This window comes from Staurois parvus, unplaced genomic scaffold (assembly GCF_062004578.1).
Source record: "Staurois parvus isolate SC_StPar_1 unplaced genomic scaffold, SC_StPar_1.0 ptg000604l, whole genome shotgun sequence".
Taxonomy (NCBI): Eukaryota; Metazoa; Chordata; class Amphibia; order Anura; family Ranidae; genus Staurois; species Staurois parvus.
The window spans coordinates 957687-978979 of NW_028318400.1; the positions used below are offsets into that span (position 1 = coordinate 957687).

The 21293-nt window shown below is 45.6% G+C and overlaps 1 protein-coding gene across 1 annotated transcript in view; it reads right to left on the minus strand.

The window, feature by feature from the left end:
* Nucleotides 1–21293, minus strand: part of LOC149449766 (alpha-2-macroglobulin-like) — a 157077-nt gene that overhangs the window by 34471 nt on the left and 101313 nt on the right. Inside the window, exons 17-21 of the mRNA XM_089692753.1 lie at nucleotides 13212–13335; nucleotides 10701–10821; nucleotides 5217–5442; nucleotides 4116–4242; nucleotides 3667–3788 (exon numbers count right to left, since the gene is read on the minus strand). Coding sequence (XP_089548879.1) covers nucleotides 3667–3788; nucleotides 4116–4242; nucleotides 5217–5442; nucleotides 10701–10821; nucleotides 13212–13335 — 720 coding nt within the window. The remainder of the gene's footprint in view (nucleotides 1–3666; nucleotides 3789–4115; nucleotides 4243–5216; nucleotides 5443–10700; nucleotides 10822–13211; nucleotides 13336–21293) is intronic.

Genomic DNA, 21293 nt, shown 5'->3' on the forward strand with positions numbered 1-21293 from the left:
CGTACATACAATATATAGCACTCTATGCTGTTCTATTCAACTTACAGCCAAGTTTAATATAAACATCATATTAGTTCACTCTAATCTGTGTACGAGTCTATTTTCTGGTGATAATTTACTCTGGTCAGAAGAGTACTGTGGTGTCAGCAGGGGTTGGGCTTTCAGAGAGGGGTCCAGAGCAACAGAGAGCCCAAAAACAACTTAACAACTCCTAAGGGGGTAATGCTACATATGGAAGGATCTTATTTTATGGTAACAGTCAGACAGAAATGGATTAGACATGTGTCCTTAGGAATGGCAATAGATCCCCACTCCCCAATTATTTGAATAACATTAATAAGAATAAGACACATGCTCCTTTTGTATAATTAGTAGTGGTATGGTTCCTCCCCATAAGACACAACTACCTAGAAGGGCATCTTCCCTTGGAAATTCCCAATTGTGCTATCCCCTTGGTTTACTGCAGAAGCATAGAGATTGTAGATGGTCCCCCTGGACATCCACCAGGCCCCAGCCGTCTGCCTAGGTTTCCTTGTAGATGAATTGCCTATTGCACATGACTGCACTGCTTTCCCAATGAGAGAAGCCTTAGATAACAAAACTATCTGAACATTGTGGAGACTGTTGGAACAGCTAACCCGACCATTCGAAAAATGTAAACTGAGAGGTTTGGAATTTGACAAGGGTAACAGTCCAGTTCCTGTATACCTCCAGATGGTCCACAGTGTCAATCTTGCAGTATATATCATTAGACATACTCTTCAGAGTGAGACAAATCCTTTGACTTTATTATGAAATGTCACTAAGGACAAATGCATAAATTTAAAGTGGAACGTTACTTTCTCAATAAACATTTATTTTTAATCCTTATGCTGCTAGCCTTAGTAAATAAAAGGTTATATTATATTTACTTGTTTTAATCTTTTTTTTACATTTCTTTAGTTGCTTTCTGTTTCTTTCCTGAGCCAAAATGATGTCATATATCCCAGGAGTCTTCACAGGGATTTTGTCTGCTTTCATCTGGAAAGGTGGAGGAGAAGCTAAGAACACTCTTGCATGCCTGATCTTGTGAAAGCATACCAGCACGCATCTCATGTATATTGTACTGTGTATGTGCAAGATTTTCTAGGGTGTCATCACAATAAGGATGGATTCCAGGAAGTAAATGCTATGTGAATCATCTGCCGTTACTCAAGATGGGGAATTTTCAACCGAATAAAGTATGGAGACAAGTATGCTCAGTTACAGCTAGGTTCTACTGTAAAGAGGTGTATGAGTTTATGGCCACTATACTGAAGCAAAATGGTTTTTAAAACCCAAGCTCTCTTGGGTTAGACATCCTGTATAGTATAAAGGCAAAATACATTTTCTGCTTGCAGAAAAAGAGGGTTCCTGCTCACACTTATCTTTACGCCCTCTGTGAGCATGGTCCATCTCCCTCTCTGTTCTCGGCCCCAGTGTTACACTCTGTCATAACTGTTCTCCTTTGCAAAACGTAAAATTTTCACATTTCCTGTCACCATTACTTAAAGTTTCTTGCACACAATTAGTTTTATTTCTTCAGAGACTACAAAACACTTCTCTCTCTCTCTGCTCTTTTCCATTACTACAATTCCCTTTGATATCTTTTCTTTCCCTGTTGTCTTCAGGAAAGTTACAGGAGTGGGAATGAAACATAGCTGCTTTGTTCCCACTCCTGTCCCCTCATTGGAGTCCACGACCTCTAGAGCAGTGGTGGTCAACTTTCTTGATATGGGGGGCCTCAAATGTGGCCCATGACATCAGCAAAGAGCCACACAAATAATTCAGTGAATATTCATTAACAGAACTAGCAGACACACAAGAGGATGTAGTCAAAGACTATGGGCATGATACAAGGGATGGTCAGTGACTGTGTACATAATACAGGAGATGATCAGAGATTGCAAACATGATGCTGATGCAAGAGATGGTCAGAGACATGCTGCAGAAGACTGTCCAAGACTGTGGACATGATAAAGGAGTCGTTGGAGGCTAGGGACATGCTTCATAGACTGGAGACATATTACATGAGGCTGCTAGAAATCACTACTATAACAGGGTGTAGTACCTTCCTAGGTAGCTAGGGGAAACTAGAGTCTATTTTTCAGTTAAAAGGGCTGAGTAGCAGCCCAGGTGTAATAGTCATAGTGCTCAAATTTCAGTCAGGAACTGAGAGGCTCTGCGAACAGCTCTCTGGGATTTCCCCCTCCACTAGAGCTTTGGAGAAAGTTCTAGAAGCAGTGGGAGGGAGGAGTGACTGGTCTGAAGTCTAAGGGGATCCTGGCCAACCCCCAACAGGATGCTTGGTTTGGGGCCAGGACAGCCCTTAAGAGTGACTGAGCCGACTCACCGACGAAGGAGAGGAGGAGGGAGAGTTCGGGTGGAAGATGAGGAAGTGAGACTGGAGAGTGGGAGCCTGGGAGGGGGCCCAAAATAGAAGGGGCTCACTTACAGGCAGATGATCTTGGAAGGAGGACAGTTTGGGACTTCATTCGCCCCGAGAGAGAGGACCACCTATGCAGAGGGAAGGAACAGCACAGCAGAAGGCCTGAGAGCAACCACCGACCCAACATCTCTTAGGAGAAGGACTGAGTTAGTAGACCTGCACCCCCCTGGGCTAGTATGGGGAAGGATCACTCTGGTGGGAAACTGGATTAGCTTACTTCTCAGGACTGTCTTACATTTAAAGTGACAGGCACTGGATCCTCTGCCCAGGGATTCACACAGAACAGCTGGATAAGGATTATCTAGGGTCTGGGGTGGTACTACAGGAGATCCTGGCTATCTTCCCAGAAGAGAAATTGTGCTGTAAAGACTTACATAGTTCAGAAAGATTGTCCTCTGTTGCCATACCCTTCGATATCCCGTACACCCCTTACCCCATCCAAGTTCTAATCCCCCTAATAAAATCCAAAAAACAAGCTCAAGGACTAGTTACTTTCTCCTTGATGCAAGTCTGTGTAGAAAATGCGTGTTGCTGTGCAGGACTATAGGGGGACCCAAATCTCTAGCGACTCCTAAGGGGATAGCGCTACAAGGGCAAAAGGGAAAAACAGATTAGTGTCTGCAAGGGTCCAGAGGGTTGTACAAAAAGTGCCAAAGGGTCACAGTTTGGGCACCAGGGATCTAGAAAGTCCATGTCCAGGGATCTAGAAAGTTCATGTCCAGGAAGTGAAGAATGTGGGCCACCCCACATGCAATAAACAACAAAAAGATCATAAACACCAAGAGTAAACAGTTCTATCAAATACAGTCAGAGCATACACAGCCAAGGCACAGTTGTACACAAAGAATGCACAGACACAGCACATATAGATCCCACAAAGCACACAATTCAAAGCACACATAGACATGAAAAAAAGACAGTATCTACAGACAGAGTATACACAGTCAGAGCACACACAGAAAATGGATAATAGGAACACCCAAATCACAGCACACACAGTCAAAGCACGCAGAGCATATGAAGAATAACCACACATTAGCAGCACGATAATCCATAAAGTCTGATAGTTTTACATTAGAACAGCTACTGTACATATTTTGTTTCTACTTTGAATGTTTACTTCCAAACGTGTTTTGAATAACCTAAACTAGCAATGCTGAACATGTCCCTGGAATTTAGTGCTGTTTTTCCACACTGACCTGTACAAGTAAGGGCTTCACAATGGTGTCAGTGGCTCCTTGTTTGGGTACAGTTGGTATCTCATTTTGGCACAACTTTTTGGTGTTCACAGCCTTAGTCCGTACTGTGATATTTACTTCTCCTGGAAAAAGATGAGGCCACCATTACATATAAAGATAGACGGTAAAGGTTTACTCACTTTAAAATGTAAGGAAACAACTCGGTGGATCCTGTGGACAACTATAAAGTGTTAACTTGAAAAAAAAAACATTAGAATTTGTTTCATGCTCAGAGGTAGAATGTGTGAGTAGATAAGGGTGAAAGAAAAGAAAAATAGAAACTTTGTATAATGATTAAAGTGTGTCATTTACAGTATACTCATGGTTTGCTAATGAACATGTTGACCAGTTATCAACAATACCAGCAAAACAATAAATGTGTAATTCTGGGTTCAAAAATCTCTTCTCACCCAGTTTGGTGGCTTTTAGGTTCCAGTAGAAGGTTTTGCTCTCATCAGCACACAGGCACCTTTTGTAGGTACAGTCTGTGCAAGGTGTCTGCTCTAACTCCTCAGTGGGCCGCAGCGTGACTTTAATCTGTTAAAACAAGGATGGTTAAAGTTGAAGGTCTTAACCTTAAAGTCACATTAGGCCACATCCACAAGATTGATCTGTGATTAGAGGAAAGGCAGACAATCTCATTTAGCTACAGGCTTAAGACATGGTCTGTATCAAAATCTATTGAACATAAGCTCCAGAACTTCTCCCAAGCTTCCCCCATCCTATGGAACTCCCTACACCAATCTGTCCGACTATCTCCTAATCTATGCACCCTCAGACAATCCCTGAACACCGTTCTCTTTAAAGAAGCCTATCCTGCTTCAAACTAGTAAACTAATGAGCAGGGCCTTCTGTTTCCTCTTGTACCAAATTGTATTGTAACTGTTATGTCTGCCTTCATTTTGTAAAGCGCTGTGCAAACTGTTGGCGCTATATAAATACTGTATAATGATAATAATAATAATCTAGCAAGAATCTGAAGATAGTTTTGAAGTGTATGTAATTGAGTTTGAGAGAATTTTTTTCAATAAAACTAGATTTTTCATTGTGTCTAAGCTCCTTTTCTACTCTGTACAAGTCAACATGAATGAAAACGCAATGCACCTCAATGCAAACTTCCTTGAGCAACTTAAAGGCGCACAAAAGCAACTCAAAGCATCTTGTAAGCATCTTAGAAGTTTCTGAACACACACTGCATTTGATATACTATTGAGCTTGAAGTCCATCTACACACGCCCTAATGGTAGCCATAAGCATTAGGAATGTCTAATGGTCTATGCATAAACAATCTTGGTTTAGTTCATGTTTATGGTACAGAGCTAGAAGCAGAAGGTGCATTCAAGCATCTTTGGAACCAGCCAGTCTAGACAGTGGTGACAGAATGCACCCATAGACTTTATATGGTTGCCCAATTAATTGGATGGATTGGGTTGCAATCAAGTAAGGTCTACAGCCATCTATCAGAAAGTTAGTTTGCGCTTGACTGGATATTCAGATGATTTGTTTAATACCTTGATGCACTGTTTGAGATAGTTAAACACAGAGGCTTTAAGGATGAAAGTTTCTCCTCTCACTACAGAATATGGGAGGGTGAGATCTACAAAGTATGGCTGGAAGACCCGAAGAGCAGTAGGAGAAGACAGTCCAAATCCACTCTGACCCAAACATACGGCCCCGGCATTCCAGTCTGTGATGGTGTCTGGAGCCTTTTGCTGGAGGTCAGCTTTGCCAGAGTCTCTGGACAAGACAAAACAGAGGACAAACAAGAACAAATAGTCATACAAATAAAACAAACCAAGTTGGATAAAAAGTGAAGCAGCTGTATACAGTAGCCAGTCGGTTTCTGTCTTTAATTCATGGGGAGAATGAAGTAAAGAAAGTAATTGTTTGACAACGACACCTTTTTATCCAGTTTTCTTATCCTACATTTTATCTCCATAACCTCCCAAACAGAATTTATGCATACCTGTAAGATGTAGAAATGTGAAGCATATAGCAACCAAAATCCACATTTCCTGTCTTCCATTTATCATAAGCAAGTATAACAAATAATATAAGTAGTGGTAAAAACAAAAATAATCAGCAACCTGTGGTTTTAATAGTTGTTAATGTGAGCAACAATAAAGAGATAAACCCAAAAACAAAAATGTAATAAATTGCCACTTATCAGTCCCTGTGGTGACTGCATTTGTTTTCCCTTTTTCCCCAAACTTCCCAAACTTTTTCCATTAATTTTCAGCCGATAAAGAAACAATGTTGTCACCCTATGCTCCTCTCCTGATCCTGAGAACATGCACCTCTTGCTCTCCTCATCACTATTATATATTTTACAGAACTATAACAGAAGTGAACTGGGAAGGCTAATAACATTGTGTGAGATATAAGTTCAGTGCACAGGAAGTTATAATGACAGTGGAATTCTGTCAAGGTCAGTGGGTATTTTTCTGGACTTGCAGAAAATGTTCTTAGCCTGAAACAAGAAAATGAACACCACCAAATTAAAGGACTAGTAAGTTTCAGTACAGTACAGTTGTGTTTTAGGGTTTAAAAAGTAGTAGGCCAAATCCTTTTTGCACAGGAGTGAATTTATGTTTGCCCTCCTGTTACCCAGAGGCCTGTGGCCCATAATCAGCTGATGTTGCAGAGCTGTTCCAGGCTCAGGAAGGACCATATCGTCAGGATTCAGCCAGCTACCCACACACACAGCACACAGCAGAGAGCCAAAGCCAACTGCTCCCGTTCCCTCTTCTGTCCAGTGGTCCAGTGAGTGCTGGAGGGGCAGAGCAGAGAGCCAAGTCTGATAGTTATGGCTCTTTGCTCTGAGCAGACCAAGAACTGAGGGATCAGCGGTCATGTAAGCCAACGTGGGACAGCTGCAACATCACACAAATGCGGCAGCATTAAGGTACAGTATGTGTGTTTTTTTTATGTACCGCAAACTTCTCCTTTAAATCTGAACTCCAGGTAATGTATATCTTCATTGCATAGTTACATAGGCCCAGTTCAGAGTCAGGATTACTACAGCAAACACTGCTATCTTCCAAGTGCCCCACTGCATACTGACCACAAGCGATCACTCTGCAGCACTGTCATTTACAGAACAACTAGTTCTCTGATTTGATGAAGTGGCGAGGAGGAGTGATGACATCACAACCTCCATCTCATTCAAACAGAGAATGCCTAGTATTCACTGGAAATATACAAGGTGTTTGTAAATGGTAGCAGTGTGAAGCAATCAACCTCTTGTGATCATTGAACAGTTGGGCAGCTGCTCAGCACAGGGCCTGGAAGATGGTGAAAATCACTGAAGAAATGCCAGCTACTACAGTGATTGTCAGTTTCCCCAGTGTTCCACCAGGTATGCAATATGCCTATTTACATGTATTGTACAATGTACTGTAACTATGCAATATAGATCATACCTGGAGTTCAACTTTAAATATTTTTTACCTGCGCTGTACTGAAACATTTGTTGTTTTTGGTGATTTTTATTTCTTTCTAATAAACATGTAGCCCAGTACTGGCTAACTTACTTGTATCATTGCAAGACATTCATAATAAGAACTATGTTGAGCTAGTGCTTTTTCTAGTATTCAGCTGTGATAGTGAAATATTGTTGAGAAAGGGAAGGATCCTACAGAAGAGGCGAGGAATGTGGGATATGTAGTTCAGAAAGCTGGATGTGCAGTGGGCCCAATACTACAAGTTCCAGTCGACTGGAAGAGGAGGTGGAATGCTAGGAAAGGAAATATATAAATCGGACCCCGAGGGAAGGGCTTCCTCTTAGGACTATGAGCTGAAGCTGAGAAGAGGGACCCGGCTGCTGTGAATAGTGGAGTAGGCCGCGCGGTCCAGATGATGTGGAGGATCTTTGGCAGATGAGCTACAGACCTGCAAGTAGATCATCTATCCCCAGCTGACTGTCGGCAGAGTGACTACCTGGAGCTGTGCACATTGTCATCGCCACAGCCATAGTGGAATCCCAGTGTCATAAGGTGCTAGGTCGGGTGACACACGCTGGTTGCAAATTTTGAAGGGGCCTTCCAGGACATCCTAAATCCCTTAAGCCGTGGTGGCATCAGAATTAGTAAGTGGGCAAAAGCCCACACAGTGTACACTACTCATTGAGGGACATTGCACGTAGACAGCTTTTACCATACGTCTTCTCATAAATCAAAAGGTGTCACCAGGAATCATTTATTTATATTATCCACTATTGCTGGACGCTATTGCACAGAAATCTCTGAGCTAGCTGAAGATTCAAGACCCCTGTCTATCAATTCTCCTTTTGCTACCTCTCAAGCCAAGGATTCTATGCCTCACATTTGTGCGTATATTAAAGAGGGACTCTAGAATTTGTTCATAGAATAGTTCATGTTTAGCTCTTACAAAGTGTATTGTCATTACTGGATCTGTGGAATCAGGTTTTTAAGGGAGCAGATTAACACTCAGAAGTTTTTCTTTTCCCTTTCATACCTATAGTCAAAGATTCTTTCTGAAAATATTTGAAGCACTGTCTGATGTATTGTGTTTACTATTGTAAGTGTATTTGCAATAGAAAAGTAGAAAACAGGTGACTACCTTGAGAATCATTTGCATTAACTGTCTGCTTACTAAAGAACCTTTAGTAAATACTTAATTGCTTTATTGCATTCTGGTGTCTTTGAAATTGTCATTCTTTGTGCGTTATGTCTGAACCCAGGGTGTCAGAGGTGTCAGGGCAACCTTTGGGGACCGTCATCTTACAGCGGTCCTCACAAGGGTAACGCTGCAAACAAAATTTGTTATACACACAAGATCTGCTAGGGAAGATTATCTCATCTAAGTTTAAGAAGGCCATCCATCTAGTCATTACAAGACCCATGGTGAATTTCATGGCTTGTGCAAATGTTTTACCTGAGACAAAATCTGGTAAAAATTATAAAATTTCACCATCACAGAAAATGAGAGTGAATCCTTCGAATAAGAACATAGCATCTGACAGATGTTCTAACCCTTCTTTTTCACTATTATTATTATTATTATTATACAGTATTTATAAAGCGCCAATAGTTCGCTCAGCGCTGTACATTACAAAGGGGGACAGAACATGTGACAGAACAATACCAATACAATGCAAAACAAGAGGGGATTGAGGGCCCTACTCTTTCAAGCTTACAATCTAGGAGGGAGGGGATGGTGGCACAGGAGGAGATAGCTGTGGGGGATGGAGTGGTAGGAAGAGTGGAGGAGGTCGGCAAGTTAGCAGGGGGTGGGGTAGGCTTCCCTGAAGAGATGAGTTTTCAGGGTGCACCTAAAGGAGAGGAGAGTAGGTGATAATCTGATGGGTTGGGGAAGGGAGTTCCAGAGGATGGGTGACACCCTGGAGAAGTCTTGGAGGCGGGCATGGGAGGAGGAGACCAGGGAACTAGAGAGAAGGAGGTCTTGTGAGGAGCGGAGTGTGCGTGCTGGGCGGTACTTGGATACTAGGTCAGTGATGTACTTCGGGGCAGTATGGTGGACAGCTTTGTACGTCAGTGTTAGGATTTTGAATTTGATCCGTTGCGCAATCGGAAGCCAGTGGAGGGATTGGCAGAGGGGGTGGCGGAAACGGAGCGGTTGTAAAAGTGAATGAGTCTGGCAGCCGTATTCAGGATCGACTAAAGTGGGGATAGCCAGCGGCGAGGAAGGCCAGTGACGAGGGAGTTGCAGTAGTCGAGTCGTGATATGATGAGGGAGTGGATGAGCTGTTTAGTGGTTTCTGGGGTTAGGAACGTGCGGATTTTGGCGATGCTGCGGAGGTGGAGTCTGCACGAGTTTGTTAAAGATTGGACTTGGGGCTGGAAGGATAGGTTGGAGTCCAGAATGACACCAAGTACTCTGGCCTGCGGGGCGGGTTTGATGGTGGCGTTGTTGGATGTGATGGAGAAGTCAATGGGGGGTGGTGTGCGGGCTGAGGGGAAGACAAGAAACTCGGTTTTGGAGAGGTTCAGTTTAAGGAAGTGGAGTGACATCCAGTCTGATATGTCGCTCAGTAGGTGTGTGATTCGGACGGAGACCGAGGGGGTGAGGTGGGGGGTTGAGAGATAGATTTGTGTGTCGTCGGCATAGAGCTGGTAGTTGAAGCTGTGAGAGTGTATGAGTTGGCCAAGGGAGAAAGTGTAGATGTAGAAGAGAAGGGGCCCGAGGACAGAGCCTTGAGGGACCCCAACAGAGAGGGGGAGTGAGGGGGAGGTGGTAGCATTATAGGTAATGCTGAAAGAGCGTTGTGACAGGTAGGATGAGAGCCAGGAGAGAGCAGAATCTCTGAGGCCGAGGGAGTGTAGTTTTTTGAGGAGGAGGGGGTGGTTGACTGTGTCGAAGGCCGCAGAGAGGTCAAGGAGTAGGAGCACTGAATAGTGGCCATTAGATTTGGCGGTTAGCAGGTCGTTGGAGAGTTTGAGTAAGGCAGTTTCGGTGGAGTGTAGGGGACGGAAGCCGGACTGTAGTGGATCGAGGAGGTTGTTGTCGTTGAGGTGAGAGCTTAGGCGGGTGTAGACTAGGCGCTCAAGGAGTTTAGATGTAAATGGGAGCAGGGAGATGGGTCTGAGGTTGTTCGGGTCATTGGGGTCCAGGGAGGGCTTTTTAAGTATGGGGGTGATGTGTGCATGTTTCAGAGGGGAGGGGAAAGTGCCGGAGGAGAGGGAGAGATTGAAGATGTGGGTGAGAGAGCATAGGATGGAGGGGGAGGGAGGTCGTAGGAGTTGTGAGGGGATAGGGTCGAGGGGGCAGGTGGTGAGGCAGGCATCAGAGAGGATCTTGGACGCTTCCTCGATGGTAGTAAGGTCAAAGGTGCGGAGCGTTGGGGGAGCTTCAGTATGAGGAATGTAGGGTGGGGTGGAAGTGGAGGTCAAAGCAGTGGTGGGGCCATGGGAGAGGGGTGATGAGGGGGTAGCTGAGTGAGGGGGAATGGGGAAATGAAGCTACTCTTTAAATGATCTTCTCTTTTTATGCTGACTGTACAAGCCGGGACTCACCCTACTGCTATAAGTTCCCATAGCCAGGTCTCAGGAAAATATTTTCGGACCTTCTCCTTTTCTTTCTTTTCTGCTGTCTTGGGAATGCTTTCTCCTCTGTAATATTGATCAGGTAGTGAAGCTGAAAAAAAAAAAAAATCAGGTACATTGTATGCAGCTATAAGTATATTATTGGGGGGTACTTGCATGGGTGTAGTAAAATGGCATCCGCAATGGAAGTGCATCACCGCACCCCTACACATTGCGTCAGTTAGTCACGTGACTAACTCAAGGCGGTGATGCACTTCCGGCGTGAACGCCATTTTGTTACACACGGTGACGCCAGAACTGCGTCACCGCGTATCTACGTGTTGCGTCACGTTAGTCACGTGACTTCCTCAGGCATTGATGCACTTCCGGCATGGACGCCATTTTACTACACCCATGCAAGTACACCCAGAATATGAGGTTCTGAATGCTTGTTTATCCATAATTATAATATATTGGCTAATACCACACCTGTATACCTGGAGAGGATTTCGCCACCATTACGTATATTCCTGAGGGGGAGATTGCTGCAGGGAGTGGTACGCAGTGACAGAGAAAACTTGTACATGGAGGATCCAGTTTGGTGATCCTACAGATGTTTTGACTCTTGTGGGTCGAAGCAAGGAGGTGAGCGGGTATTTCAGTTATCTGTGGATATCCTTCTGTGGTTACGCACATCCACTATCCACTTGCACGAATGTTCTATACATTGGACTGTGTGGTGTTTAAGCACCAATTTGGACATTTTCACATTTATATAGTTTTTTAATGTCATGCGTTTATTATTATTTTGCATGTTCATCTTTATTTAGCGTGACACAGTCATTTCACTTCCGTGTTTAGTTGTAATGTAACGTGGCATTTATTTGATTTGTTTACACAATTTTATGCATTTGGGTAGATATTTGTTTCATGGGGTATTTTCTTTTTGGTATTAAGTGAGTGTGCACATTTGATATTAGGAGTTTTTTTCCTGTATGTATGTGCGTTTTCCTTAGATTGTAGTCCTTTTTAGGACAGTATTCACATATTAGTCCCATTTGGACTATTCTATCTTGTTGGTTTGAGTGTCCACCATCACCGTAGATCCAATTTAGGATCAATTCACTTATACACCATACTCGGTGAGAGTATTGGTATACACTCGTCAGTTATTGCTATCACTTTGGATCCCTTAGTGGATTGCAATTCACTTTTTTCACAAAAAGGATCCCTAGGGGATCAGGTCACATTTAGACACTAATAGTATTTTCATTTTGGATCCCATGTGCATCAGGTCAAGTTTATAATATTTTCACCCTTTGTCACTTAGTATTTATCACATTTATTTATATGTACTTATGGTATGTTATTTATTTATTTATATATTATTTGAGTAGCGCTACATAATTTTTTCAGTCTTGTTTTTTCGATCATTAGGTACAGTCAGGTCCATAAATATTGGGACACAATTCTAACATTTTTGGCTCTATACACCACCACAATGGATTTGAGAGATCTATGTTGTTTACACTCAGATCTCTCCCCTGTCAGCTTCTTTGCCGATCGCCGAGTCTCAGCCATGAATCACTGGTCTGGATCTGGTGATTGACTACTTTGGGAGCTAATGACAGCACAGGTAGTGTGGCAGGCACACACGTGCCCCTACTGGAAATGCAAAATCACATATATACGTATATGAATAGATATTAGCAGATTCTCTTTTCTTTTTGTTTTAATTTGTATCATCACTCTTTTAGTTAGGAGCGCAGGAGATTTACACCAATGTACATTTATTATTTTTTGTTTGTGGAGCTTCTAAAGCATTTCACCAGCGATCAGCAATTCGTTGGTGCCATGCCGGTCTACTCCTGACCTGTCAGTATAACTGCTTGCTCGTACATCCCGTATGAACAATCAGATACTACTGACAGGAAGGCTCAATGAACTACAACAGCACTGTGGAGCGCCGTGGTAGTTAATTGAAACCTACAAACTGACAGCCGTAAAGGCAGTCGGGACTTGTACTTTTCCCATTAACAGAATACTGGGAATTAATGATCCCCCACTAGCTGTCACAAGGGGGGTGCAGGGGCTGGTCCGATTGTTACATGGATGTACGTGTAACATGTTATGAAAGGAAAACGTATCCCTAAATGAGTATACTATTGCTGCAACACTGTGCCATTACTGACTGTTCTCTTACAACTGTATGAACACTCACAGTGTGTTACTTGAATACTAGTGCCTGAAAAAACTAATTGCATAATCTTATTACAATATACAAGAAACTATACAATTTTCTAGACAATGTGTATGATTTCTTCCAGATGGGGTACCCCAGCCATAGGCCCCACCTACAAATGAGCTTTAAGTTAGGGCTATGGGAGACCCTACACCGCTCCTTCTTTACCTACAGGCCTCATGGAATCAGTATCCACTGTTAGGACAGAAGCTACATATCTAGATTAAGATAAAGTATATTGCCTTATTCTACAGACTTACCCATTGGTCCTTGGGGTTCTTGAGGTCCTGGAATCCCAGGGGATCCATAACATCCGAATACAGGTTTGGAACAATTCATGGGTATCTTAATTTCTGCACTTGTTAGTATTTTCAGTTGTACTCCCTGTGGTTTATGAGGGGAAAAAAAATTACAAAACTGAGATTTCACTATGAGGACATATACAAATAAATTATGGATAGCACCCTGGGGTATTGACATTTTTATAAAAGTGCTGGTCTGTTAGAATGTATCAGTAAGAAAAATTAGCTATGAACATTAGATGGAATTAGATTATCTTTTGTTATCATGCCCCCACCTCCTCCACCAGCATTTAGGGCTTCTTCTGTGCTACTCCTTTTCTATCAGACTTTCCAGTAAACCTGAATGTTTTAATTGGTTCTTTCCCAGGAAAGCCTGTCATATTACCTAGTAATCCAGCCACTTCATACAGTTTGTCTGTCCTCTCCATTCCATCCACTTCCTAGGCCTTTTACTGGCCATATCCCCTGCAGCTTTCAAATAACCTTTAGGCGTCTGATCCACTATATTAGAGACAATTCACACACAGAGTGGTGCCTGGCATTTTTCCACACTGGAAAATGCAGGTCACTGCTTGGATACATGGAAGACAATTGTTTTATATGCGTCCAATTCACACTGAAACACAATCAGGAGCTGTGCTGCAGTGATCTTTGATAAAATGCTGATGTGCTGCATTTTATTGCATTGCACTGCACAGGATTGTATGTCACTCTACAGCAGCGCACTGAGCAGCCGTACAGTGACATGAATGAAGTGTCACTTTTGTGTACTTCAACTAAAGTTTGTACAAAAAGGAGCTGTGTGATGTGCTGAATCATGCACCACATGGCCCCTTGCAGCTGGAACGCACCACTGCAGCACTATAAACTGCTACAGTTTACTGTGTGACAGTTGTCCATTTATAGTTAAGAGGCCCTAATTTTGTTAGGATCATTTCATGATATCTACATTCCTGGGCTATCCTGAGCAAAACCTCAGTACCTGCTGTAGATGCATAACCCCCATGGGATTTGCAAGTGTTTCTCCATCATAAGTCAATGTGAAGAATCTAAGATTCTGGTTTTAAGTGCAAAGTGGAATGAAGGGAGAAAGAAAAATTGTTATTGTTGGCACTCCTTGTTAATGAAGTGAAACTTCCCCCTAATCGTGAGGTTTAAAGTGACCGATGTTAAAATCATAGTGTGGCACCCTTCTAGAATAGGTTGGTAGAGTGGTTCAGGTAAACTTTAGCTCCTTTGTAACCATTGGAGCTGTGTGTTATTTTTTATTGTTCTGCTTCCCCCTGCTTTCTGGTGGATTCCAAAAAGTAGTGGGTTGGAAGAGGCAGACTCTTGGCCTTAATATTTATGGGATCTAAGCCAATCCATTAGAGGGTACCCAGTAGGTGGATGAGTAGTACATAAATACTCTGGGGCTGGAGTAGCAGGGTTCTTGTCCTAAGGGAGAAGACCCCAGCCTGAAAGGTTACTGCCCTTCTGGGCATTGCAGCTAAAGCTGCAGGAGTTCATCGAGGTCCCAGGTCTGTGGGAGCTGAGGGACTATTTTCTGAACAAAACAACTGCAGACAAACTCAAGGGATTTTACTGAAGACCTGGTCTGGGAATTCACTGGAGATGTGTCTGGCAGATATTGGATAGAAGCATCCAAGTATCCAAGGGCATTGTGAGTACAGGCCTGAATGTAAGATCCTAGTGACTGTAACCATATTACAATGAACTGTAGTGCGTTTCTGCAAAATGCGCTAAAAACATGTAGGTGTGAACCAGCCCTTAAGGTAATGCAGGTACTTCAAGAGGGTTTAAAAAGCAGTAGAGATGTTTAGAATGCAGAGTTGGTCAGGACAAGAGAGGAAGCAGCAGGTCAGAGATTCTGAGATGCAGTTGATCTAGCAGCCCTGGAACTGGGTATCATTAGTTCTACCCCAGAAGTCCTAAAGTGAGAGAAGGCTGATTTCTGTCTGCACTGAAGCGTCAACAGTGAATGGTAATAAATGCCCAGCTTAGTGAGGTTCTGTCCAAAGATACAATATATACAAGATATAATGTGACCAATACTTAAATAATGCTTTCTCCCTTCTATGCAGTCACCCCTATATCCCCCCTTCCTCCCCCTTACAATTATGTAGCCAGCTGCCTGTCTAAATAACAGGAGCAATTTTGGATATGGTGTTGAAGTTGTTCTGTGTGTTCTTACTGGACTATCATGTTGAATTAGTTAATACTGTCCGCCAGAGTTTTACATCTTGGCTGCTGTGTGTGTGCTCATCCTCTGTAGCCTGAGGCCTTGAGTGCTGAGGACCGAAGTCACCCTAAGTGTAAAGCCAGAAGGATTGCGGACAGTGTCAGCACCTGTGGTAGTGAGCCCTTGTAGATAACCAACTTGGGGTTCCCCAGGGCGTGGAGTCTAAGCCCCAGCCTGCTTCTTCACTAGAGCCCCTGATGGTGGGGATGGACTTGCAGCAAGCTGGGACCAGGTCGCGGCCCCCAGGTATGCCCAGCTGAGGATGAGGAGGCCACTCGCAGGAGCAGAGTACAATGGGAGGAGAAAAACGGAAATCCAAGAGACTAACCGAGGTCCAGACGGGCGGAAAACAAGCACAGTCAGAGAAGGAAGCCGGGGTCAGTACACGAGTAGTCAATGCAGGATACAGACAATAGCAGCACACAGGAGCTCAGACAACTAGGAAGTTGCTCAGGCAAAGTGGCCTAGACTGAGCATATCTATATAGGCAGGCAAACAAGTAGGCGGGCCAGGAAGTGATGGGAGGGAAGGAAATAAAACCCAGAGAACAGCAGATGACGCCAGAGGTGAGCACAGACAAACACACATGTGAAATGGATCAAGAACAGCACTGCAGCAAGGAGGTGAGAATACGCAAACAAGAAACTGCAGGCTAGCTTGTGACAGACAGCCAATTGTCCAGACTGGAGTTTGCTGTGTGTCTGAGGCTGATGAACAGCACTTGCAGTGTTTGATCTTACCGCTGCTATCCTGAGTAAAAAAGAGACTAACCATCCATCTAGTAGCCTTAAATCACTGCATTCAGTTTAAAAAGGATGGTACAGATGTGCACCACCTTAAAAACTAGGCTCCAGCAATTAGGCAGCTATAGATTGCAAGTCAGAAGCTACTATATTTACCAACTGCTCCACAGGAACCCTGAACTGAGCTGCTAATAGTCAGAGCTACCTCTCCTAAATTATATAGTTACATAGCAATATAGGGAGTGTTGTTGGTGGGTGGAACTTTGGGTTTATTGATCTGTTCAATTCCATGTTGTATTGTATTGAGAAAGATGGCCTGAACGTCATCAAAATGTTAACAATAAAAATGCTGCTGTTTTGTAACTGGATAGAAAACTGTCTAAAATACTGAATTCAGAGAGTAATGGTTATTGATTCATACTCTGAATGGTCTACGGTTGTCAGTGGTGTACCCCAGGGTTCAGTGTTGGGACCCTTACTTTTTAATATATTTATAAATGATATAGGGTCTGGGATTAAAAGTACTTTTTCCGTGTTTGCAGATGACACCAAACCATGCAGTGGAATAACGTCCTTACATGATGTTTCTGACTTACAAGCCGACCTCAATGCACTATTTAATTGGGCAACTGAGTGGCAAATGAGGTTTAATGTTGATAAATGTAAGGTGATGCACTTGGTGGCTAAGAATATGCATGTATCATACATACTAGGGGGAGTACAACTGGGGGAATCAATCGTGGAGAAGGATCTGGGAGTTCTGGTAGATCACAAGCTTAATAATGACATGCAATGCCAAGCTGCGGTTTCTAAAGCAAGCAAAATCCTCTCTTGTATTAAAAGAGGTATAGACTCCAGAGAGAGATATCATTTTGCCCCTGTACAAATCATTAGTAAGACCTCATTTGAATATGCAGTTTAGTTTTGGGTACCAAGTCACAAAAAGCATATCAGAGAACTGGAGAAAGTGCAGAGAAGGGCAACCAAACTGATAAGAGGCAAGGAGAAGCAGCCACATGGAAAGATTAGAGGAATTGAATTTATTCTTTCTTGAGAAAAGGAGATTAAGGATATGATCAATATGTATAAATACTGTACATAAGTGGTCCATATAGTGAACTCTTTGTAGTTATTCACCCTGAGGTCATCACAGAGGACAAGGGGGCACTCTTTACATCTGGAGGAAAAGAGATTTATTCTCCAAATACAGAAAGGTTTCTTCACAGCAAGAGCTGTGAAAATGTGGAATAGACTCCCTCAAGAGTTGGTTCTGGCCAGCTCAGTAGATTGCTTTAACAAAGGCCTGGATTCTTTCCTAGATATACAGAATATAACTGTTTACTAAATTTTTTATGTAAAGTTGATGCAGAGAATATCTGATTGCCTCTTGGGAGATCAGGAAGAATTTTTTTCCCTTGCAGGAGCAAATCGGATTATGCTGTGCTGGGATTGTTTTACCTTTCTCTGGATCAACTGTGGGTATGGGATTACATTTTTTTTCTTCCCTTTTATAGTTGAACTAGATGGACTTGTGTCTTTTTTTTTCAAGCAGACTATTTGACTATGATCTACCTCCTCAGCAAGACCTGTGAGACCTGTGCTTCTATACTAGTTTTGGTTTTACATAGCAATATATATATATATATACACTGCTCAAAAAAATTAAAGGAACACTTTGACTGATATGGACTGGGTAATGTGTTAGGAATGTAAGGATGCCCCATTGTTTGATGGAATGAAAATTATCAACCTACAGAGGACTGAATTCAAAGACACCCCGAAAATCAAAGTAAAAAAATGATGCAGCAGAATAGTCCATTTTGCTGAAATTTCATTGCAATAACTCAAATTGGTACTCAGTAGTCTGTATGGCCCCCATGTGCTTGTATGCATGCCTGACAACGTCAGGGCATGCTCCTAATGAGATGACGGATGGTGTCCAATGGTATTTCCTCCCAGATGGCGGCGGGAGCAGACATGCGATAGGAGCTCCTGCGCTCCTAGCCCCAATCCGCTGCCATCCGGCCCGCAGCGGACCCCAGCGGGGCCCCTAAGACACTCCCGGCCCAGCCCGACCACCAGGGTAAGCTCCTGGACCTTTTCCCGGAGCTCCGGGAATCGCGGCCTACCCGCGCACCCGAAGCCGGGGCCTCAATTTTTGCCGCGACCGGACCGCATCGCCGGACACCCGCCCGGACCGTCTCCGCTCTGAATACCGGGTACCACCGACCTGCCTGCCTGCCCAGGGCCCTCCCCATCAGCCCTGGGTCCTCATTGACTACCCTAGACCACCAGGAACAGCAAGCAAGGACCACCAAGCTGACAGCAGCCCAGGACCACCCCCGGATACCTGCATGGCAGCACCACCAGAACGGGTAAGCTGCCAGCACCGATCCCCACAGACCTGCCAGCCTTCGCAGGGCCCTCCCCACTAGCCCTGTGTCCATCCCTGACCACCAGGAATCAGCTCAGGCCCACTGATCGCTGCTCCGCTGCCCAACCCATACGTCGGTTCTGGGCCCACCCCTGGTCACCCTGCACCCAGCTACCGGCACCCAGCTACCGCCCCTGGACACCCACCGCCCAGCTACCGGGCACCCAGCTACCGGGCACCCAGCTACCACCCCTGGTCACCCAGCTACCGGGCACCCTGCTACCACCCCTGGACACCCAGCACCCAGCTACCGGGCACCCAGCTACCACCCCTGGACACCCAGCACCCAGCTACCGGGCACCCAGCTATCACCTCTGGACACCCAACACCCGGACCACCCAGCGAATCAAGACGTCGCCCAGCGAATCTCCCGGACCACCCAGCGAATCTCCAGCCACCGAGCCGCCAACATCACCAGACGCTGTGCCTACCAACACCCCCAGACATCGCACCCTACGACCCCTCCACTCGCCGATCCACTGGACCCACTGAAGACCCCTCGGACGCCAGCATACTGCACTCACAGATTGCAGCTACAGAAGGACTCTAATGGACTTCACGGTGATACAGACTCTCCACATCACCTCGCCCTGACCCGTATCCCTTCACCTCCCCTGTCCCGAACAGCACTGCACTCACCCCAGCATGCCACCTGCACTTCTCCTCCTCGTCTTCCTCTCCTCCATCCCAAAAATCGTGCCTACCAAAAAAATGACCCGTATCCCTTCACCTCCCCTGTCCCGAACAGCACTGCACTCACCCCAGCATGCCACCTGCACTTCTCCTCCTCGTCTTCCTCTCCTCCATCCCAAAAATCGCCTCCCTCTACCCGCCCACCCCCCCAAAACAGCTCTACATTGCCCCTTCACTTCTGCCCTCTCCACACTACGGCACTCACCACCTCCTCCTGGTACTCCACTCCCCGGTCGACCCACGTGCCACCACTACCAGACCCACACGCTCCTACACCTCCCATTCCCATGCCACCCTCCTCACCCTTCTCCTTCTCCTATCCGCTGGGGACATCTCCCCGAACCCTGGCCCCTCACCACCTCTCCCCCCCTCCAGGGACCCCCCTGCCCCCGCCAGCCGCCGCAACCCCCTCAACCTCATACATGTACCCCTCCTCCCCGCATCCATCCCCCCTCTCTCGGTTGCACTTCTGAACGCCCGTTCGGTTTGCAACAAACTAACTGCCATCCATGACCTCTTTATCTCCCGCTCCCTCAACCTCCTAGCCATCACCGAAACCTGGATACAGGCCACTGACACTACCTCCCCTGCGGCACTCTCCCATGGAGGTCTCATCTGGTCCCATTCACCAAGACTGAGCGGTCACAAAGGTGGTGGTGTCGGCCTGCTCTTATCACCGCTGAGCACCTTCCAGGTCCTCCCTAACCCCCCCTCCCTAACCTTCTCCTCCTTCGAAGCTCACTGCATCCGGCTCTTCTCACCCACCCCCCTAAGGATCGCAGTGATCTACAGGCCCCCTGGATCCATAGCCCGCTTCCTGGATGACTTCGCCGCCTGGCTTCCCTTCTTCCTCTCCTCTGAGCTACCGACCATCATCCTCGGGGACTTCAACATCCCCATCAATGACAACACCCCAGCTACCTCCCAACTCCTCCACCTAACCTCCTCCTTCGCGCTCACACAACACACTCAATCCTCCACCCACATCAATGGGAACACCCTGGACCTCGTCTTCTCCCACCTCTGTACCCTCAACCAGTTCTCTAACACACCCTTCCCTCTCTCCGACCACCACCTCCTCACGTTCTCCACCTCCCCTTCCCCCAACTCCCCCCCCCCAGTGCGCCAAACCATCACCAGCCGCAACCTCCGCAACCTGCACCCGGCCCCCCTCCACTCGGCTGCCGACCGCCTACACGACAGCATCCTTCCACTGTCATGTCCTGACCTAGCCACCTCCACGTACAACGACTCACTATCAGCTACACTAGACTCTCTGGCACCCCTAACCACACGCAACATCAAACCCAGACCACTCCAACCCTGGCAGAACGACCACACTAAATGCCTCAAACGCCGCAGTCGTGCGCTGGAGAGACTATGGCGCAAAACCAGGTCCCCTCATACATTCTCCCTCTACAAATCTGCCTTCCTCACCTACACCTCCTCCCTCCACGCCGCCAAGCAGGCCTACTTTGTTAACCTGATTAACACCCTCTCCACCTGCCCTCGCCGACTCTTCTCCACCTTCAACTCCCTGCTCTCTCCCCCCCTTCCTCCACTCAGTACCTCACTTACCGCCCACGAGATTGCCACTCACCTCCACAGCAAGATTGACGCTATCCGCAAGGACATAGTCAACTTGCAATCTACCTCCCCATCTAGCCTCCCCCCTTCTATCACCCCCTCATCTCTCCCCTCCTCTGACCTCGCAACGGCACTGCCCCCCACCACACCCAAGGCCCTGCCTACCGTAACCCCCCCATCACTGCACTCCTTCAGCCCTACTACCACTGAGGAAGTCAGCAGAGTCTTCTCAGAAGCCCGTCTCACTACCTGCCCCCTGGACCCTATCCCCTCTCAACTCCTCCGGTCACCCCCCTCTTCCCTCATCCGCTCCCTTACCCACATCTTCAATCTCTCCCTCT